This window comes from Bombus flavifrons, chromosome 7, assembly GCF_040668555.2.
Source record: "Bombus flavifrons isolate JBK064 chromosome 7, iyBomFlav1_principal, whole genome shotgun sequence".
In the NCBI taxonomy this organism is placed as follows: Eukaryota; Metazoa; Arthropoda; class Insecta; order Hymenoptera; family Apidae; genus Bombus; species Bombus flavifrons.
The window spans coordinates 11264187-11284267 of NC_138448.1; the positions used below are offsets into that span (position 1 = coordinate 11264187).

A 20081-nucleotide genomic window follows, 5' to 3' on the forward strand; every position below is an offset into this window, starting at 1 on the left:
ACATGGAATTGCTCTTGACTGTTGTGATAAACAAAATGGGGAATTCATAACTACGTTGCTCTAAATGAAAGAAATCAATATAACTTCCTTGATGCTTTAATAAAAATTGAAAAATTCTTAAACAGCTTGCGATGCATAGGAAAATGTTAAGAGGAAAACCCCAGACATACACGTATAACTTTTCTTGGTAAATATTTGCGGAGTGAAAACAGTGAAAAGTACCAGAAGGGACACGTGTTCCGTGAAATATCTGAAAAACCTCTTGAAAAGAATTCTGGTTTATCTGGTAGAGAAGAAACCCTTGTTACAGTGCCTCTTCATGATATAATATCTTTCTATATTTATTTAGATCAGTAGGATCAGATATGTAGCCCTTTTATACATCGAATGTTCAAAAAATAACTGTTCTAACGCGTAAACATTTTTTGTTCGTGAATTATCAATAAAAATTTGTTAACTAAAATTTTTATTATCTGTGAAAATTGCACAATTTTATCTACATATAAAACCTAAATAGTAATGAATCATTTTATTTAAATTTTCAATGTTTTTTTCTAAATATATTTAACACGTTTCGATTGCTAGCAAAGAGCAAAATACACTAAGTTTGATATATATTTAATGAAATGTAAAAAAAATTTCAAATATATCTTCACTATAAAAATATAATGTAGATACTATATAAAGGTTTTAAAGAAAATTTGTAATATCTACCAACTTCTGATTTTTTATTATTTTTGTTTAATTAGCGAAAGCCGGATGCATAGCTATTATGATATCTGCTATTATGTAAATAAAACAAGTTCAAAATTATTATTAAAGTTTAATAACGATAAGACGATTTTTAAATATTACCCAAGCGTTGAAAGCCAACAATTCCGATAATCACTTGGTAATTCCGCATTTTATAAGAACATTGAACCGTAAGTTTTATGCTTGCTTCTTACTATCATCTCTTTGCATATCATATATATGTTTTTTGTGAAAAAGTAATTATTCTTTGAATTGTGTTGTGTACATATACATGATGATAAATAGAACATGCATCTGACGCAATTATAAACGAGGAAATACAGTTATGTTTGTTTGCTGTGTATGATAGGAATAAAATTTATATCACTACTCAATGCTTACTGTGCATACACTAGATAATGTTATATTTTACAATTAGCTACCAGATATAATAAATTTTATAAAGTACCAAATATATTTTTCATCATTGATTACGCTAATTAATTTATATTCAACTTATTTCTATTTTATTTATTTTTAATTTAACTATCTTACGAAGATTTACATAAATGGCCAACTCATTCAATAATACATTTGAGCAAAACGATGCAATGTTTCAATCTTAAAAACAATGGAGAAATTTAAAAAGACAAGAAGCGAAATGAACCATTCCATATGTATACATACCTATACATATATATTATACATACTTCTTTTTCTTGCCAAAACTCATATCATCTTCCTATTGAAACATGTTAATACGCAATTCAATTCTCATTCTGGAATTTACCAATATCTATGTAACTGAATCAAGAAACAATCTCAGTATCTTCAAGTTCAATATTACGTAAACAAACAAGAATCATTTTTAATAACTTTGTTAACCTTAAACGTTCTATTTGACATTTACAAACAAATATTGCATTTGCATTTGGGTATAGCATGAGCCATATATATTGTGTTGACATTAACAGCATCAAATGCAAATTATCTTCGTCTCTTGTCCCTCTCGACAAACCGAGTTAGACGAGGGAATTTCGTTCTTTCATAAAATTCCACAGGGCTTTTCCCCACTACTTCCCCTACTACTTCCCCCACTATTTCCCCCACTACTTCCAACGCCGAACGTTTATCAGGCCGTTTATTCCACCACGCTGCCAGTTTACTCATTGGGTCGTGAATCACGTGGTGTTGTGCCGTCATTTCGAGTTCGGGCTCGCAACGAGCAACAGTGCGCGCGGTGAATCAACAGTTCTTGTCGAACCGTTTTGATACTTGTTACGTTTATGAATCTCAATCTGGTTCAACGCTATTATAATTCTTCCATTGCTGTTTCGTGATGTTTCATTAACCACGATCGAATCGAACGGACCTTCCGATCAAATAATTGTGACTGTGAAAGTATACTCAATATGTTCACGTGATAAAACGGATCTTCTGCTTCACACGACAGAAAACAAAACAAACAGTGGCAACGTTGAATCTGGTAAGACAACCTTTACTTTGGAATAGTAATAAGTTTGTTATTCCGATGTTGTGTTCGTTTGATAGTGTTCACGTTGAACAAGTATCGCGTTGTATTATAGATATCGATCTGCCTATATCGATTCTGCTACCAGCGACTAAATTCTCTTGTTGTACATACAGTAGTCTCGGTTTAACTGTGCCAATAGGACAAGAATATAATTATTCTCAAATGAAATAAAAGCATACGAATAATTACAAGTAAGTTTCTTGTTGATAGAAGTAGTTTTCTAAAGTTATTTATAATCTCTATGATATGGATATCATCATATGGATATCTCTATGGAAAACATCGATGTACAGCATTGAAAAATGGGCTTCTTTTTTAATTCATAACGTGACGTGCGCTGAGATGTTTATATTTCCTATGATGTGTCTTCCAAGAAACAGTTAACGTTTTTTTTTAAATACTAACTTTTTCCTTTTACCATCGATTTATCGATCAAGATTCCTGTGAATTTTCTTGGGCATTACTATTTTTAACGTGAAAGTTAATGTAAAGAAATATCAGCTTGATTCTATGTGACTCTAAATTTATTTCTTTATCAATGTATGGTAAACAAATAATTTTTTCTACACACGAACTGTATAAGACAAGATATTTATTAGACAGAGAAACAATTTTATTATATACACTATGCATAATTTTGCAAAATATATAAACTAGGCAATCTCAATTATGACTAGTTATAAATACTTTAATCTGTAGGATAATAATATTGAATCTTTTAGATTTAACAAAATTCATATTTACAACTCTTAATTCGAACTCTTTCGACAAGAATATAGAAGGAAACAACCGTTATATGTGTATAAATATAACATCTTATTCGTTCATTCTAATTTTTCTCAAATACTGCTTTATGATGTAATCAAGTATATTTGAAATATTTGAAAATAAATTTTCGAATAAACAATTTTAAAATGAAATTTTAAAGTAATGTTTATTCTTAATGGAAAAAGGTATATACTGCAATTCCTTAATTAAAACAAATTAAAATTATATTAAAATTATAGATGTAATTATTCAGAGATATTATTTTAAAGTACTGCAAAAGTATTTTAGGTTTTATGTCATATTCTATTAATATTTCTATGATATTTTCAAATATATCGAAAAATCATAGTGCATTTAACATTTACATAATAATTTCTTCTGTCATGACTGCAAATCCTCATTGCTTTTCCTCTATTCCATTATGCTTTTTTAACGAGAACTGATCAACCATAACCTCTTCAAAGAATTAATCTTCCACATCGAATGAGGTATAATCACGATCATGATTTATAAAGTAATATGGTTAGAATTTCGAAAAAATCCTGTATATTATTATTGGATTGTGTTTCAAAAATGATTAGAAATTAAAAAATTCGTAAATATAATAGAAAAAATTGATATAAAACGAATCGCAGAGAAGCTGAGATATCAGATATTGCTGTAATATGGTATTGAAAACCGGTATTCGTATTTCTTGAAAAGAATTACTTGTTTGACTACGTAGTTTATACTTCCCAGGATCTGCTTACTATATTTAATATAACATTGCTTCAAGTATAATTTTTTTACATTTATATCACAAGAAATTGTATTTTACTGCGTAAGGTCTAATATATTCTATGAAGGGAGTGTATTTATACATACATACATACATATGTGTACATGATACCAATGTAATATTAGAAAGCTGATTATATGGAATATGAAATATTTAGTTTAGATTTTCCTTCATTATTTGTATAAAATAGTATAATTACGCTATATTGTTGTATCTATTAGAATTTTTCAACTATAATTTTCTATATTTATGTTGTATCTCACTATGAATAATCAGTATTCAATTAAAGTTTAATTATTCTATAAAATGGAGTATAGTATGATATAAATATAGCTAAAGAGGGAATTATATACAAATATATACTGTACCAAATATATGATGATTACATATCACTTTTATAAGATATTTCTTTATGTATTTAAGTAATATATAGAATAATATAATTGTAATATATATTAACATAAAAAATCATATATTTATAAAAAAGTACTAACGTATATAATTGTATAGGATAATAGAGAAAGAAAAAATATAAGGAAAAGTCTGGTCAATTAAATTAATCAGGAGGTTTCAATTAGTCCTAATTACCAGAGAATAGAACATGAGATGTTTCAGAGAAATGAAACTTACAAGAAACAAAAAAAGCAAAAGTGGAGAAAGAAGGAAGAAATGAGAAATTACTGTTTATATTATTCACATAGGTATCTCGATATAATATGAATGAATTTGTTATTTTATTTCTATAAGAAATAAGAAGATGATATATTTTAAAAATGAAGTGAATTATAGATGTATAACAAATATATAATTGCATTTTTTTGGATACAATGTATCCAAATTTAGTTACAATGAAGTAAGTTCATGAATTCTCGCTTATTTACATCTCTAGACAGAATTAAATCTAATTATGTAAATTAAACGATGATAATTTTTCACACGTTTAAGAGGAGACATTCAGTTCTAGAAACAAATGAATATTTACCTTGCAGTGAAGATACTGACAATAAAAATCATTACGTAGAATCGATTTGCTTTTAATACCTAGAAAACAAGTCTATTTAGTTAGACGTCTAAATATTGATGTATCAAAATATACATATTATATAAAGTTTACTCGACATGCTATTCAAATCAAAATCTACTGCAATAGATAATTTTCTCGCTAAACTACGATTATCGGTAAAATACTATTAAATTGTTACGTTCAAAGAAATCATGATACGAAGTCAATTTTTTATTTTGCTTCTTTCCTGCTTCATTCAGTAATTTATACCTTTTCGCATTGATAAACTCTAGTGGATAGAACGATATTATATTTCGTATCACAAGGAAATTAATCTTATTGCCTCTATTGCATACACGTCCGACATTGAAAAACAGAGATTAATACAACTGTGATAGCACATGTTTTAAAACCTACCAATCAGGCTTTGATAGATTAAAAGCAGACAATTCACCATTTTCCTTCGACTTAACAAAATGATATCCAGGCAGAAACGAACGATATCCAAAGCGCGGATATTTATGTACTTACAAATTTAAAAAAATGCACAGAATGCAGATAATATAGGTACAAAAATATAAAATATCTAAAATATACCTAATATTCGTTATAGGTTTAGAGAATAGAGGTTTTATACAAAATCTGCATCGTAATTGCTTTGAACTTCTGAAGCTTATATTTTATAAAAGGGTCATATAAAGAACCGTGTTTTTTTTTTTACAAGTTTATTACAAGTTTAATCTGTAAAAATATTAATAAATACTATAGCCTTATTTTTTGTTTCTCAAGTGAAAGCAAAAAGGTGTTGGGCTGACTGAAAAGCAAACTGCATAAATTAATGAAAATTTATTTAAAAAAAATGTATTTTAACTTTTTTATCTGTCTAATAATCTATCTAGTAATCTTTACTACATATATGTTTGGCAACATCTTGGTCGTTCTCTCTCAGATAAAATCCTTTTTCTTTTATTTCGTACGCATGTACGTGAGCAAACATCAACGAGTTTCACGAAGCAGCGTTTAGAAGCAAAGAGAATGCCAAACGTCCTTGGTTTGGCTAAATCGACATTGTCTGTCTACCTGTGCACGTAACAGCCATGCAACTAATAGACGATTGCGATTCACATTGCGATTATCTAACTGTACGTTATCGCGGAGTTATTAATTTGAAGATTCACGAAACAATTGTAAAAACTTTGTATTTGTCTGCAACAGAAATTGTTTGGAAAAAAAATAAGAGAGAAAAAAAAAACAAGCAGTGACTATTCTTGCGGAAGTGTAGTTTGTATTCATAGCTTCTGCTGTTGCGAACTGAAGAATAGCTTCATGGAAATACATATTTACTGTGGAATCACGAATGAGATACTAGTTTTACAAGCTGCAATGTGTGACCGATGTGTGTTAGAGTTAACAGAGTAACGTTGATCTTTAGACGGATTCGTAACGATTAAAGTTATTTTAGTAAATTTGGTAGTTTAATCTTGGTAAGTTGGAGAAAAGAAAGAATTGTTGTTAAAAATTGAATAAAACTTGATATTGAGTATATTTTTTAAATTATATATCGTAACCGCATATTTTCCATTTTATAAAACTAAAGGTAGAAAACAATTTAAAGAATTCTATATTTCAGAATACATGCAAGAAATATGCACTCAGAATGTTACCGTGTAACCGTAAAATTACCGTGTAATTTTGTTTCTACTATCATTCAAGATTAGATCATTCGTATCTAATTTTTTATTTCTCTGAAGGATGTAGGCGCGTCTAACATTTGTCTCTGCAGGTTAACAAGATTAAAAAAAATTAATTAAAGTTAATTAAAAGCCCAATGAGGCTACACGGAATATGGATGCGGTAAACACGCTCTTACACGTATTGAATACAAAACATACATATTTTTTCATATGGATACAACACAGGTAAACGTTTTCCCATTTTTTCGTATAATACTATAGATATTTTTATGCAGATCATTCCACTAATTGTAATCAATTTAATCGAAATAGTAAATAAATATATATTTCCTGATTAGAAAAAAACATTTGAAGAATACGCCTGATGTTATACAATTTAACTAAATTTCTTATTATAAAACCCAAATAGGAACTTTGTCACCTAACACTATCAGATACAATATTTATATAAGGTATAACCATATCAGATAATAGCAAGTTCGTAAACAGTCTAAACTAAATTCATTAATCTTCATATTTAAAGAAAAAGGGAAAAAAGAAAGATAAACTTTCTTTTAGTTTGCAACAATGTCTCACCGTTGTTACCAATTTGTTCTCGGTTCAAACCATGCAACTGTTTTATCTAATCTCTTATTATTATATAACATATCAAAAATCAGATTACAAATCGTTCGAGAGGTCAAGGTTAGTTACCTGTTATTTTCTTTTTTTTATACTAATCTCTCTTCTATGTCTGTTACGTTAATTACTTAATTTCGACATGATTCTTAAGAAACAAGAATATCAGAACATATCAGTCTTAATCTCAAATAGGTGTGTTTTTGCAAATCTCCACGGTCATTTTCGTCTGTGTTGAATCTAACAGAATATGTACATACTATAGCATATTGTCTCTACGTACATATATTTATCAGGATATAATACTAAAACTCGGAAAAGTGGGTCATTAAGGGAATCTAAACGCGTAAGCATATTCCGTTATGTTCGAAACCGCTGCCAAGCTTTATCTAACATTTTTAAATGTACTGACCTAGTCTTACATTCCTGAAATATTCCAATTGCTCCTCAAGAGCATCGTACTAATTGTTATACATGTATAATTCTCTTTAGTTGGTAGATTTAGTGGAAGATTATTGATTTTTTAATATCACGCATAAGCATATTGACGCCTTGACGTGTCAAAATTTCCTTGTAATTTTGTTAAATAACGCACAATTTTTTGTTACTTTTTTTTTACTGATGTTTACTGCGGAGCAACATAATATTTTTTGCATAACATCTTTTACGATTTTGCTGAATATAATTTTCTGTTGGTTTTTTAATTAACTAGCATAAAACAATTTTCGTGGCTAATAAAGAAAATATAACGATCGCATAGTGGTATGTAATATTCAATGGCTACTCGAGTATATAATTTTGTAAAATATAAATAACAAAAAATGTGAAATAATAATAAAATGCATGCAAAATTATGGTAATAAACGTATCTCTTAGTAGATGAAAATTATCACAAAGATTGTCAAATTAATTAATGCTGTAGAAGGAAAGAATAGCAAGTGATTATTTCAAAATGTTATGGGTCAGTAAATTTCCAGCAATCTTTCCTTTCATAGTACAGTCAGCACGTAACAAACAAATCCAAAAAGAAATTGCATACTAATGCGTATGAATGATTCGAATTGACCTTTACTGGTCTTTTTCTTGGAAGCAGGTATCATTATTTACTACACGTATTTTTAGTCTCGTTTCTTATAGAATGATGTCAGAATAGCACGTTCAAATCTTTGTAGAAATGATTCTTAGAGATTTTGTTTACCCTGTACTTCCGAGTATTCTATTTTATCATATCTTCGAGGGAAACTGAAATTCTAAGTAAAATAAAATATATCTTTTGTGTATTTAGTAGCTGAATTATTATGTTACATTCAAGACAATAAACTATGTTTGGTCCATTGCTTGTACTTCATGCATATTTTATTTTAAGTTACACCGTCCAATTACATTAATCTAACTAACTAAAATAATTACTTTAAATTAAAGTAACTGTAACACCTAACGAATAGCGTTTACTAAGGTGTTAATCATAGTTTTATACCGTTTGAAGCAACTATAAGCAATAAACTAAAGACAAATTTATTTACTTTTGTAAAAATTGAAATTCCTTCAAGAAATCACAAGATTACGAAAGATATATCTATATTTGATTGCCTTTCCAAGAATCTGTATTAAAAGATTTATATTAATCAACAAGTAGCTAGATACGTATCATAACTTACTATATTTATGTATTGGCCTGATTGTATCACTTACATAACAATTACATACCTTAATCTATCACATAGGTGGAAAGACAAGATATAATTATATTCACGAGTGTGGCTTAATAGATATAACACATTGACGCACGATGTGATAACAAGGAGAAGGATGGATAAAACGTATTCTAACGCAACTGAATTTTAAGATGTGAAATCTATTTAATTAAACTGACATAAATTAATCTAAACAAATTTCCTAATACGACGTTTAAATATATTTATTCTTTAAAAGATATTTGAAAGACTAAATATATTTATCAATTATTGCAACGTTATATTACCGTTCCCAAAGTCTGTGTTTTGTAACAATCTTAATGAGAAAAATTTGAAAATGAGAGTCATACTTTCATTGACATCGCCTTTATCTCGTTTTTTATTAAAAAAAATTATTTCTAAATATTTGAAGTAACAGTGTTGTACATATATAGGTATGAATTTTCTTTAAAGTATTTCTTCAAACTATTGCAACTTCTTTTTAAAATATTTTACAGCTTATCAAGTTCAACGATAATTTGATTAAATTTAATTCGTACGCGATTAACTTGTGAATCGTAAAATTTTCTTTGTTCCCAGATCTGATTGCTATCTTGTCAATCGTGAATGAAAATCACTTTCTCCGTCATTACTCCCTCTCGTCGATACTCTCGAACGCGATTGAAATTGTAGGAAAAATATGAAGCGTCAGTATCGATAAATAAATTGCTTGGTATGAAAGGAAGAAAATTTACACAGGAAGCGTTAAATCACTGATTCTTTTATCTGCCGTTATCATTGCTTTCAGGAAGTAGAAATTTTATGCTTAAAGAAATGTTGGGATAGATATGCTTGATATTGAATTCACTATACGTACTTTCGATCATACTATGTACACAAGTTTGCAATAAATATATTCTGAAAATATCAAAAATATATGAAATATCCAAATATACACAGTACTCGTTCTAATATTTATCAGCTACTCTTAATGTTTACACTTTTAATTGCTTTCACAAAAATTTACATTCGCGGTCTACTTATCACGTTCGACCTTCGTAGAAGCTCGTTCACATGCATACCCGTATGCATTACGCGTTTTGCAATGAGTCGTGAAACGAGGCGTGTCTCGAACAAACGCTTGTAACTACTACTCGGGTCATTAGCCCGGATGTACGTTGCGTAGAATACAGTTGTGAAGGATCTGATACGTGGCAGGCATGATGTTTCGACATTCCTTTCGCTGAGAGAACTTAGTGACACTTTTCTCTCGATCCGATTGATCTTGGAGAGAACCAAGTAACGCGCATAATCACGCCGAATCGACGATCAGTTACGATTGTACAGGTTCATTGTGAAATGCGTTCTTGATACTTGTTCTTTGATTAAACGACAAAGACTTCCTGTTTAGTCTGAGTCATTCACGTTCGCGTATATAGTCGGATACGAGAAAAGTAGAAGATAAGTGTAGTTAATGAGTTGTAGATTTAACATAATCCTTTTGCGAGACCAAATCCCATACGAAGGTTTGAAAATCAACATCTCCAAATTATCAAATCCCCGATCACCAAATCTAGAATAGTTTAACTACGCTCTGCGATGCGAAGTGTCTCTTCCGAAGGAACAAAAAAGCGTGAAGATTTTCCTAGGTAATTTTACAGTTCACACTTTCCTACACAAGAAACTATGTTTGTGTCGGGACATTAGCATTCAGAAGGTTTTCGTTTTAATGACTATAACAATGCTTTTCATTTGTTAATGTCCATCGTTCTCAATTTACTTCCGAAAGGTCATTAGCGACGAGTAACAACCAGCTCGATCGAGAATCATCCGGGAGAATTTCTGCGACCCTTGCTTAATTGATTCCGGACTCTCAGGTTCGTCCAGATATCGCTCACCCGCTTCAGCGTTTTGGACGTATGCAAGTACATTATATCCAGCCAACAACTATTGTCCTTTTTCTTCTGTTCGGTAAAAACCGATCAGCAGACACTTTTACGACTTTGCGCATACTTGTGCCTTGCTAGACGTACGATCGAGTTTAGGAATCTCTAGGAGTCTCGTACTGGTTTTTCCTTATCTAAGCTTTTCATTCGTCAGAATCTATCAGCACTCGGAGAGATCAGTTCTCGTCCAAGCTTTTCAACTATCATCATCTTCAAGGATTCGTGGAGTGAATCCTTTAGTCTTAATTATAATTTAGTCTTAGTCAATGGAAGAGAACATTTGCCAGTCTCAGTCGTGCTTCGCGTTTCAAATCGGAGTCAACTCTCAGCAGTCGAAGAATGAAGCGTCCTTTGCGCACTTGTAATTATCAGTTCGTATCGTCTCAGCGTTCGAAAGGGATCATTGAGTCATCCATTCGTACATTTTGTCTCAGCAATCTGAGACAAGAGACGTTCTGAAATCTTCTCATCGTTCGAAGAACAGCCATTAGCGTCGTTGATAGTTAGCATTTGAATATTCACTACCCTTTCTCGTGGATAAGTTAGTCGAAGTTAATTCGGGGGCAACAAATAACCGCGTTAATCTGATTCGTCGTACCGCTGCTTCCGATCCCTTTTTTCACCAAACAAAAATAATCCTCCAAGAACACGATTTTCAACGGAAAAAAACCTTTTCTGTTCGCAGCGTACGTCGATCGAATACCACGGGACTCAACAGGATGATCGACTTCTCCCTACGATGTTGGATCATCCTCTGGATGGTCATCGTTGCAACGTGTTATGCATTTAAGGGACAATGTCCACAGCAATATGCCTGCAACTGTCTTTCGTCGCCAAACGGGGACTATGAGATACACTGCCCAACAGACGAGAATTCAGCCTTCATCATAAACGTTCAGCAACATGTTTTTATTAAGGTAAGCACAAGTGACTCATTCATGCTTTTTAAAGAGAGCCGTACGCGGGAACTCATGGAGAAAGAACGTAACCGTACATCGTACGCAGTATCGTACAAAGCACGTGATTTCGTGAGTTCCATGTAAAACGTATTCTTGAAATTATTTTATGTATTTTCGTGTTATTTTTAAATGTATCTTTAAAGCGTTGAAATCATCGAAGCGATAGAGATGTTTCTTTTGTTCTGTATCTCTGTACGCATATCCGTATCAGTACCTTGTTAATTTTCTTATTGTTCCCTCTTTTATGATTGAAGGTCATACACATGATGAGTCACATTTCGCTTTTTGTTTTTTAATAACAAGAGGAGTAATTTTTTAATTTTATACGCGTACAATAGAACCTTTATACGAAACACAGTAATGCTCAGCTTGATATTTCAAGCATAATTGATAATTTAGCAATTATTTTCCTCTTAAATGTGTCGTATGTGGAACTTGGAATACTTCTCTTCAACTACCAAGTGTTCACAGAAATGGAAATCATATGCTCCATGTGTAATCTTTAATTGCATGATTAAACAATTGCGCGTTATTAAGTTCCATTTGATAAGAGATAAATTAACGATGATTGAAATTACTTTTTAGCGTCTGCATTTTGATATCAACAATTCTAAATTGTTTTCTTTTTCTTCTCTTTTTTCCTTTTGATATAAGACGTTTGATGTTCTATCAATTAATTACTCAATTCTATTCGTCATTTTCTTAAAACTTATGCCAAATACAGGTACGATAAACCGTTCGTCTCTTCTCACCTGTTTTGTACGATAGTTTAACCATTTATAATAATTTCACAAAAACAAATCTGTTCATAGAATAGTTTGTTAAATGAATATTAATACAGTTAAGAAACTGCGATAATTAAGCTTTTCAAAATATTTTTTGTTGTTAGGAGATCAAAGTGATTCCCACATTTCGTGTAATTTTTTGTAACTCACTTTCTTTACGTGTAAATTATTTATGCACAGTACCACGCCGTGGTATGGTTAAAATAAATCGAACATTTCCGCTATGAAACTTGACAACGCTATCGTTCATAACATTGTTAATATCACGAAATTGTGAAAAATATATTCATAATATATTCAAATAAATTTCGAAGTAAAAACGTTTAAACGTAAAACTAGAAGATCGATATCCTCTTACAGTTACATGCTTCACGAAACTTTCACTTTCTATTGCACAACAATTTACGTAGAAAGGCTATCGCAATCATTATCGGGCCACAGAAAATTCCTGTAACCACAATGTGTAACCCAATTCGATGCAATAACAACAAAATAAATTTTTCACTACGGCAGCCCTTGTTACGATTTCATAATATACAGACTCGTATCTACGCCTGAGAAATGACTTCAATTCACAGAAATGAAACTTTCTTTATTGCATATCTATATTTAATATTAATATTGAATAGTTTTATCTCATTTTGTAGCTGGCACTCAAAAAAAAAAAATGTGTATATAAATTTATATTGTGTATATATATATATATATTAGTTTTATGAAATATAATATTTAATTTTTGTTGACGGAATGAGCTCTCAAATTTTGTATATCATACGATGAAATAATAAGAAAAATGAGGCATAGTATAAAATGTTCCGCTAGATAAGAACCTACGTTATAAATTTATTGAAAGTATGATCCAAAGCGTAGAATTATAATAAAATAAATCTTTATTTGCAAAATGGATAAACAATACAAGATCGCACTTATACAGATTCCTTTCGAAGACTAACAGATAAAAGAACACGCTGTATAATCGTATATGTCCATTCCTATTATCTGTGAAAGATCGTCATTAACAGAATATCTTTAACAGAATGTTACTAAAAACATTTCTTACTTTTTCAGACTCAGTGCCGTAATTCGCCGCAATGGACCGACTTCCACGTAAACGGTTTAACATCCACGGACGACATAGAATCTATATACTTCAGGATGTGCACGTTACCGACGAACCTAAGTCTAGGAGAAATCGCGAGGAGATTCGGCGTACGAAGCGTAAAGATTCTGGTGTTCGAGTCATTTGAACAACTAGGCCCGGCGATCAACAGAACGCACCTACAAGAATTACCAGATCTACAACACTTAACTTTATCCAGCAACGGTTTAACCAACCTTGGCAGCGATCTTTTTGCTGATACACCTGAACTGGTCTGGCTCGATTTACGCGAGAATCGCGTACATTTGTCACCTGGGATCTTCGAATATACACCCAATTTAGAGGTGCTCGAATTGGGTATGAATATGATGGGCAACATCGAACCAAGTATATTAAATCCATTAGGAAAACTGCGATTTTTGAATTTATGGCAGAACAAGTTTACGGAGATCAAGCCAGGTACATTCGACAAGCTCGAGACTCTGAATTCCTTGGACCTGAACGGAAACGAATTGACTACCCTGCCAAAAGATATTTTCGCGAAATTGAAGAATCTGGAGGCGTTAAATTTGTTTTCCAACAATTTTTCATCGTTGCCAGAAGGTCTACTAGAGCATAATGTCAGATTGAGAGAGGTGAATTTGTATGCTAATAAAAGAAACATGACTACATTGCCGAATGGATTGTTCGCGAATTTGAAGGAGCTCGTTACAGTGGAATTAAGAAGCAATGGTTTGAAGAAAGTGCCAGCTGATCTATTTCGAGGTTCCTTTTCATTGAACAACATTAGCTTGCAGAGAAACTTTATTGAATCACTTCCTAAAGACCTCTTTAACGGATTGGAACGTCTATCGAAATTGTTACTTAATTACAACGAACTGACGTCATTGCCTGATGAAATTTTCTTACATTTGAAACATTTGGTTACGTTGGATTTGTCTAAGAATCATCTTACTTCGATATCTAGGTAAGGCGATACTATAGTGGAATTAAAATAATAAGATAATAATTTGTTATCAGAGAATGGTAATAGGTAAAAAGTTCACAAAATCACAAATTTTACTTTTATTTGGATTCATGAGGAATAATTGGAATTCATGTCAGGTATTGAGAACAAAGGTAGAATAACTTACATCTTTTCTGAATAAGAGCTTTATAGCATTAATTTGTTTTCATAAATATAAAAATAGAGGAATTTATTTTTTCCAAATTAAGTGGAAATGATATAAAGAAATATATCATTTGTGCTCGTATCTATTTTAAGCAACAAACTACTTAATTTGCTAAATTTGAGACTATATCCATTTTCAGTTCGTTCTCTCCACTACCTATGATTCCTTCAAATAATGAGTTTGAATAAGTGGATGTAATTTAATCAGGTACTATCTAAAATGTCGCTTCAATAAATGAGGTTCAGATAAATGGAGTTTTACTCTAATTCTAATTTGCTATTGAGTATACAATCAAATAATTAACATGATGATTTTACGATACTGGAAAAAATAATAAAACATAAAGTTCGATAGTAATGACTTTTACAAAATAATCACATAAGAGATTAATACATTATAGCTTTAATCTACCAAAAAATTTTAAATTTAACTTTATAATAAAAGTAAAAATGTCAAGTACGTACTTGCTGTTAGTAGAACATACTTTATAAAAGTATTAATTTGTTACTCTTAAAAAATGAATAATTGTTAATAAAAAAGATTCACGCAATTTTTATTATGTCTTGCATATGCTACAAATATAGTATTTTAAATATTCTATCTAAATATGATAAAAATGTTTACTAACTTTATTGAAGAGCGACAGTTTGGAGTTACCTAAAATTTTCCTTTATTTGAAATGTTTCAGTTCTATCTTTAAAAGTTTAAAATCACTGGAGTACCTGAATATGTCAGAAAATAAATTAAAAGTGATAGAAGACACGAGTTTCTATTCCTTGACTAAGCTACGGATAGCGCAATTCTCTCATAATTACCTTAAATTTAATGCCTCGATTAATACCTATCCAGATGATTTTGGAAATAAATCAGTTTTTCATACTTGTACTGCTTTACAAGAGTTACATTTGGCCAGTAATAATATTTCGGAAATATATAGTGATTGGACCATAGGCAGTTTAAAGCTGCGAATTTTGGATCTCCGATACAACCAGATAACGCAAATATCGGTAAGATAATATGCCAGAAATATTATTTATTATTATAACAAATAAGCAAATCTTTTAGTTGTTTTTGTTTCTATATTGAAGAACTTTTAAAACTATGAATATGTTCTGCTATTTGTAATTAATTACGTCATAAATGTTTTATTGGAATTATTTCATTTAAAATTTCTTTTTTCAGGCCGAAAATCTACAATTTCTATCGAATGATATTAAAGTGGATCTTACACACAATCAAATAAAATATATCTACTTATCTACAGCTGAAAGATTGGCGAAATTTCAAAGGAATCCTCGTAACGTAATAATATACGTTGAAAATAATCCTATTGTCTGCGACTGCGATTTATACGACTTTCTTCGTTACATGGACGGAAGAATGCACCCCTACGTACAAAACTTTTTCCATATAGTACCGGGACACTTGAAGTGTCGAAGTCCAGACTGGCTTGCAGATATAGAAATAGTAAATTTGAAATCAAAGAAATTAAAGTGTCAAGTATCAGATCCTTGTCCTGACGAGTGCACGTGTTGGTTAAAACGCGACAGTAAAGCATTTCTAATTGATTGTTCGCACAAAAACTTGACACATGTGCCACATTTGACAAACATCACGACTTTGCCATCTGAAGTATTTCAGAAACTCGAGTTAAATCTCACAAGCAATAAACTGACCAGAATGTCTCCAGTAGCTGAAATCGGTTCGGATAATATGCAGATATCCAAATTGCTGTTGTCGAACAATAATATCGATGACATATCTGTAGATGAGTTGCCATTGAATATTGAGGTATGTGAAATATAAATCTTCTTTATCTTTAAGATTGTTATCTATTACAGATTTCATCTTTAATATACTACCATTTATCAATGATTAACATTATCGGTGCAATATCGCCAGTCTTTTATAAAATCGATAATATTTCCAAACAATCTTAGTACCAATAGGATTAATTTTGAATTTTTTAGGTTTTGGAGCTACACAACAATAATATTAGCAGATTGAACTCAGATGTTTTGCAATTCATGAACAATACCTCCTTAATGACAGTGACATTAGACGGAAATCCATGGATATGTGACTGCGACACAAGAGATTTTCTCAATTTCATTCAAACGAAAGTTATAGAAATCCCCAATTCCTTGAAGATTACCTGCAGAGACATGAACATGCCGATGTTGAAGATGACAGCGACAGATCTTTGTTCCACGAACATTGTAATAATAATCGTGATCAGCGTGGTCACAGCTATCACTGGCCTAATAATCGGTGTGCTAGCAGCACTATATTACCGATATCAACGAGAAATCAAAGTTTGGCTATACGCACATCAACTTTGCTTGTGGTTAGTAACCGAGGACGAACTAGACAAAGATAAGCTGTACGATGCATTCATAAGTTATTCACATAAAGACGAAGACTTTATCGTGAACGAGTTAGTGCCACAACTAGAGAGTGGTCCAAGACCGTTCAAACTGTGTCTGCACTTTCGTGATTGGTTAGCTGGAGAGTGGATACCGACACAAATTGCGCGATCCGTTCAGGATTCTAGGCGGACAGTAGTAGTTTTATCACCTAACTTTTTGGAAAGTGTTTGGGGACGAATGGAGTTTAGAGCAGCTCATAGTCAAGCTCTCAGCGAAGGTAGAGCGCGAGTTATTTTAATTTTGTACGGCGAAATTGGTCCTACAGACGATTTGGATCCAGAACTTAAGGCGTATTTGAGTATGAACACATATGTGAAATGGGGTGATCCTTGGTTCTGGGATAAATTGCGATATGCGTTACCACATGCGCTACCACATAAGCTATCACGTGAGGTATCAAATCCTTCACAATTAGCAAAGTATCGTGTATGTAGAAGATTCTTTGCAAATCCGTGCATACAAATTAACGGCGAAAAGAAAGACCTTATTTATCCGAATGGTGTTCCTGAAACACCCCCTGCAGCGAGCACTCCACCGGCAGATTCTCTTACAGCATTTATATGCGATGAGAAAAACAGTAAAGAACATTTTGAAAATCTGTCTCCAACAAATAACGCCAAGCTCATTCTTTTGCCTGAGGACTTAATAAAGCATAATCTCCTTAATAAGGTACAATGTACCACCGTGTAATGAGATCATCGTATACGTCCAAGAATATACGAAACATTTTCAAGGCAGAACAATTTTTTAAACAAAAACCTCAAATTACTCATTTTGTGTCTGTGTTTGTGAAACCAATTACAAGAATTACCAAATTTATAACATTTAACTTTATCTGTTAACGGTTTAACCAACTTAAGCAACGATGCTTTTGCTTATCTACCTCAACTAGTCTAACTCGATTTGGCTTATTCACTAAGAGTTTGGGAAAAAGTCACGTTTCCACAATTGTACTGTTTTACAAGAATTACATTTGGTCAGAAACAATATTTCGAGAATATGTAGTGATTGGACCATAACCAGTTTACAGCTACGAATTTTGGATCTCCAATTTCTATCAGATAACGCAAATATTGGTGAGATAATATATTAAAAATATTCATTATACATTATGACATATTAACATATTTGTTAGTTACTTTTATTTCTTTATTAAGGATCTTATAAGACTGTGAAAATGTGTTTTGTAATTTTTTATAAACTACTTTATAAATATTTTATTGCAATTAAAAATAACAATAAAATAAAATAAAATATTGTTTTTCAGGCCAAAGATCTGCAATTCCTATCCAATGACATTAACGTGAATCTTACATATATAATAATAGAATAAAACACATCTAATCTTCAGCCGAAAGATTAGCGCAATTTAATCGTAACGTAATAATATACATTAAAAACAATCCTATTGTTTGCAATTGTGATTTATACGACTTTCTTCGTTACATGGATGAAAGAATACGCCCCTACGTACCAAATTAACTTGCAATCGTAGAAATAGCAAAGTTGAGGTTAAAGAAGTTAAGATGCAAGATATTGTATCCTTGTTCTGACAAAGTGTTGGTTGAAACGCGACAATAAAGCATTTCTAATTGGTCATTCACGCAAACATTTGACACATATTCCACGAAATAATCTCACCTCATAAACTCGAATTAAATCTCACAGGCAAAAAACTGATCAGAATACTACTAAATAATATGTAAATATCCATATGTAGTGCAATGCTGAAAATTCTTTATCATCTTTACTCTATTATCTCATTTATAAGTTTATAAATTTGTTTCATAAAACTTTAAATATCACCATAAGTAAACGTCGAAGACAAATTACATGTAATGACTGAAGAAACTTAGTTTTAAATTGCTGAGATTACTGTAAATAAGTATTTTTTGTAATTTTAAATGACTTCTAACTTATAATATGTTTCCGCTACTATAGTGAAGTAGATTATTATTATAAAAATAGGATAAATATTGAGCTAAATATTTTTTTAGAATTATTTTTATACCATAAAATTTATTTCTCTTTAGTGTAAACTTTATGTATGTATACCATGAATTTCTGTCTATCACTATAAGGTAAAGTTCCATAATAATTTTTTTTAATAATTGTAAATAATCGATCAATATTTAGCATATAATATTCATGAGATGTAATTCAGTATACATACATAAAATATAAATTAATAGCAATATAATTGTCACAATCTATCTTACCATTCATTTTAATTTTCAACATAAGCCTAGGGTCACATACGAATTTATATTGCACATAAGTAGATATGGTACATTACTATATATTCATTATTTTATCGCTCAATTTTATGAGCAATTTTATTATTTGATGAACTCGACAATTTTTTTACAATCATTATTAAAAATCGAAAGTAAACTGCCCATCTTTCAATAAAAGACGGCCATAAAGATACTAAAATTTCTATTAGAAAAATAAAGAATCTCACTATAAATTGATAATTTCGCTATTAATAATTTTTTATTGTATTGTACCTCGATATGTTAACCCTTAACGGTCGATAGTTTATTTTACAATACTCACCTCTAAAACTACAGAATATTGGCTAAACTATAACATAAATAAATAAATACAAATGGAAACGAAATTTTTTATGTTTCTGTAGTAGAACTGTGCTATGAGTGTGATAAGTATGAGGCTTCCTACAGCCGGGCGCTTCGACCATTAAGGGCACAAATAATTTTATTATACAGTTATTATTAAAAAAGTACCTGAGAAATAAATATTCATATAATCTTTCATAAACATGGTAAAAGCTTATAATTGTATGTTTCCCACATTTAATTATTGTAATAATTTTTCGATTGTTCATAGAATCACAAATATAAACCTCTCTCTTTTTTCATGTACTTAAT

At 30.9% G+C, this 20081-nt stretch overlaps 2 protein-coding genes across 3 annotated transcripts in view; one reads left to right on the top strand and one right to left on the bottom strand.

The window, feature by feature from the left end:
• Lerp (lysosomal enzyme receptor protein) overlaps nucleotides 1-20081 on the bottom strand; it is a 35488-nt gene that overhangs the window by 11474 nt on the left and 3933 nt on the right. The window lies entirely within an intron of this gene.
• Nucleotides 1890-19971, top strand: Tl (toll like receptor). Its single transcript, XM_069117025.1, has 7 exons — nucleotides 1890-2218; nucleotides 11432-11663; nucleotides 13559-14556; nucleotides 15450-15768; nucleotides 15944-16552; nucleotides 16732-18266; nucleotides 18458-19971. Exons 2-6 carry the CDS (start codon nucleotides 11466-11468, stop codon nucleotides 17878-17880), a joined length of 3273 nt encoding a protein of 1090 aa, XP_068973126.1. The 5' UTR covers nucleotides 1890-2218; nucleotides 11432-11465; the 3' UTR covers nucleotides 17881-18266; nucleotides 18458-19971.

Excerpts from the sequence above, each read along its gene's own strand:
- Tl (XM_069117025.1), top strand. The coding sequence starts at position 11,466 with ATGATCGACTTCTCCCTACGATGTTGGATCATCCTCTGGATGGTCATC. Across the intron at positions 11,664-13,558 it reads AGCAACATGTTTTTATTAAG|ACTCAGTGCCGTAATTCGCC; the intron begins GTAAGCACAAGT and ends TTACTTTTTCAG. Across the intron at positions 15,769-15,943 it reads ACCAGATAACGCAAATATCG|GCCGAAAATCTACAATTTCT; the intron begins GTAAGATAATAT and ends TTCTTTTTTCAG.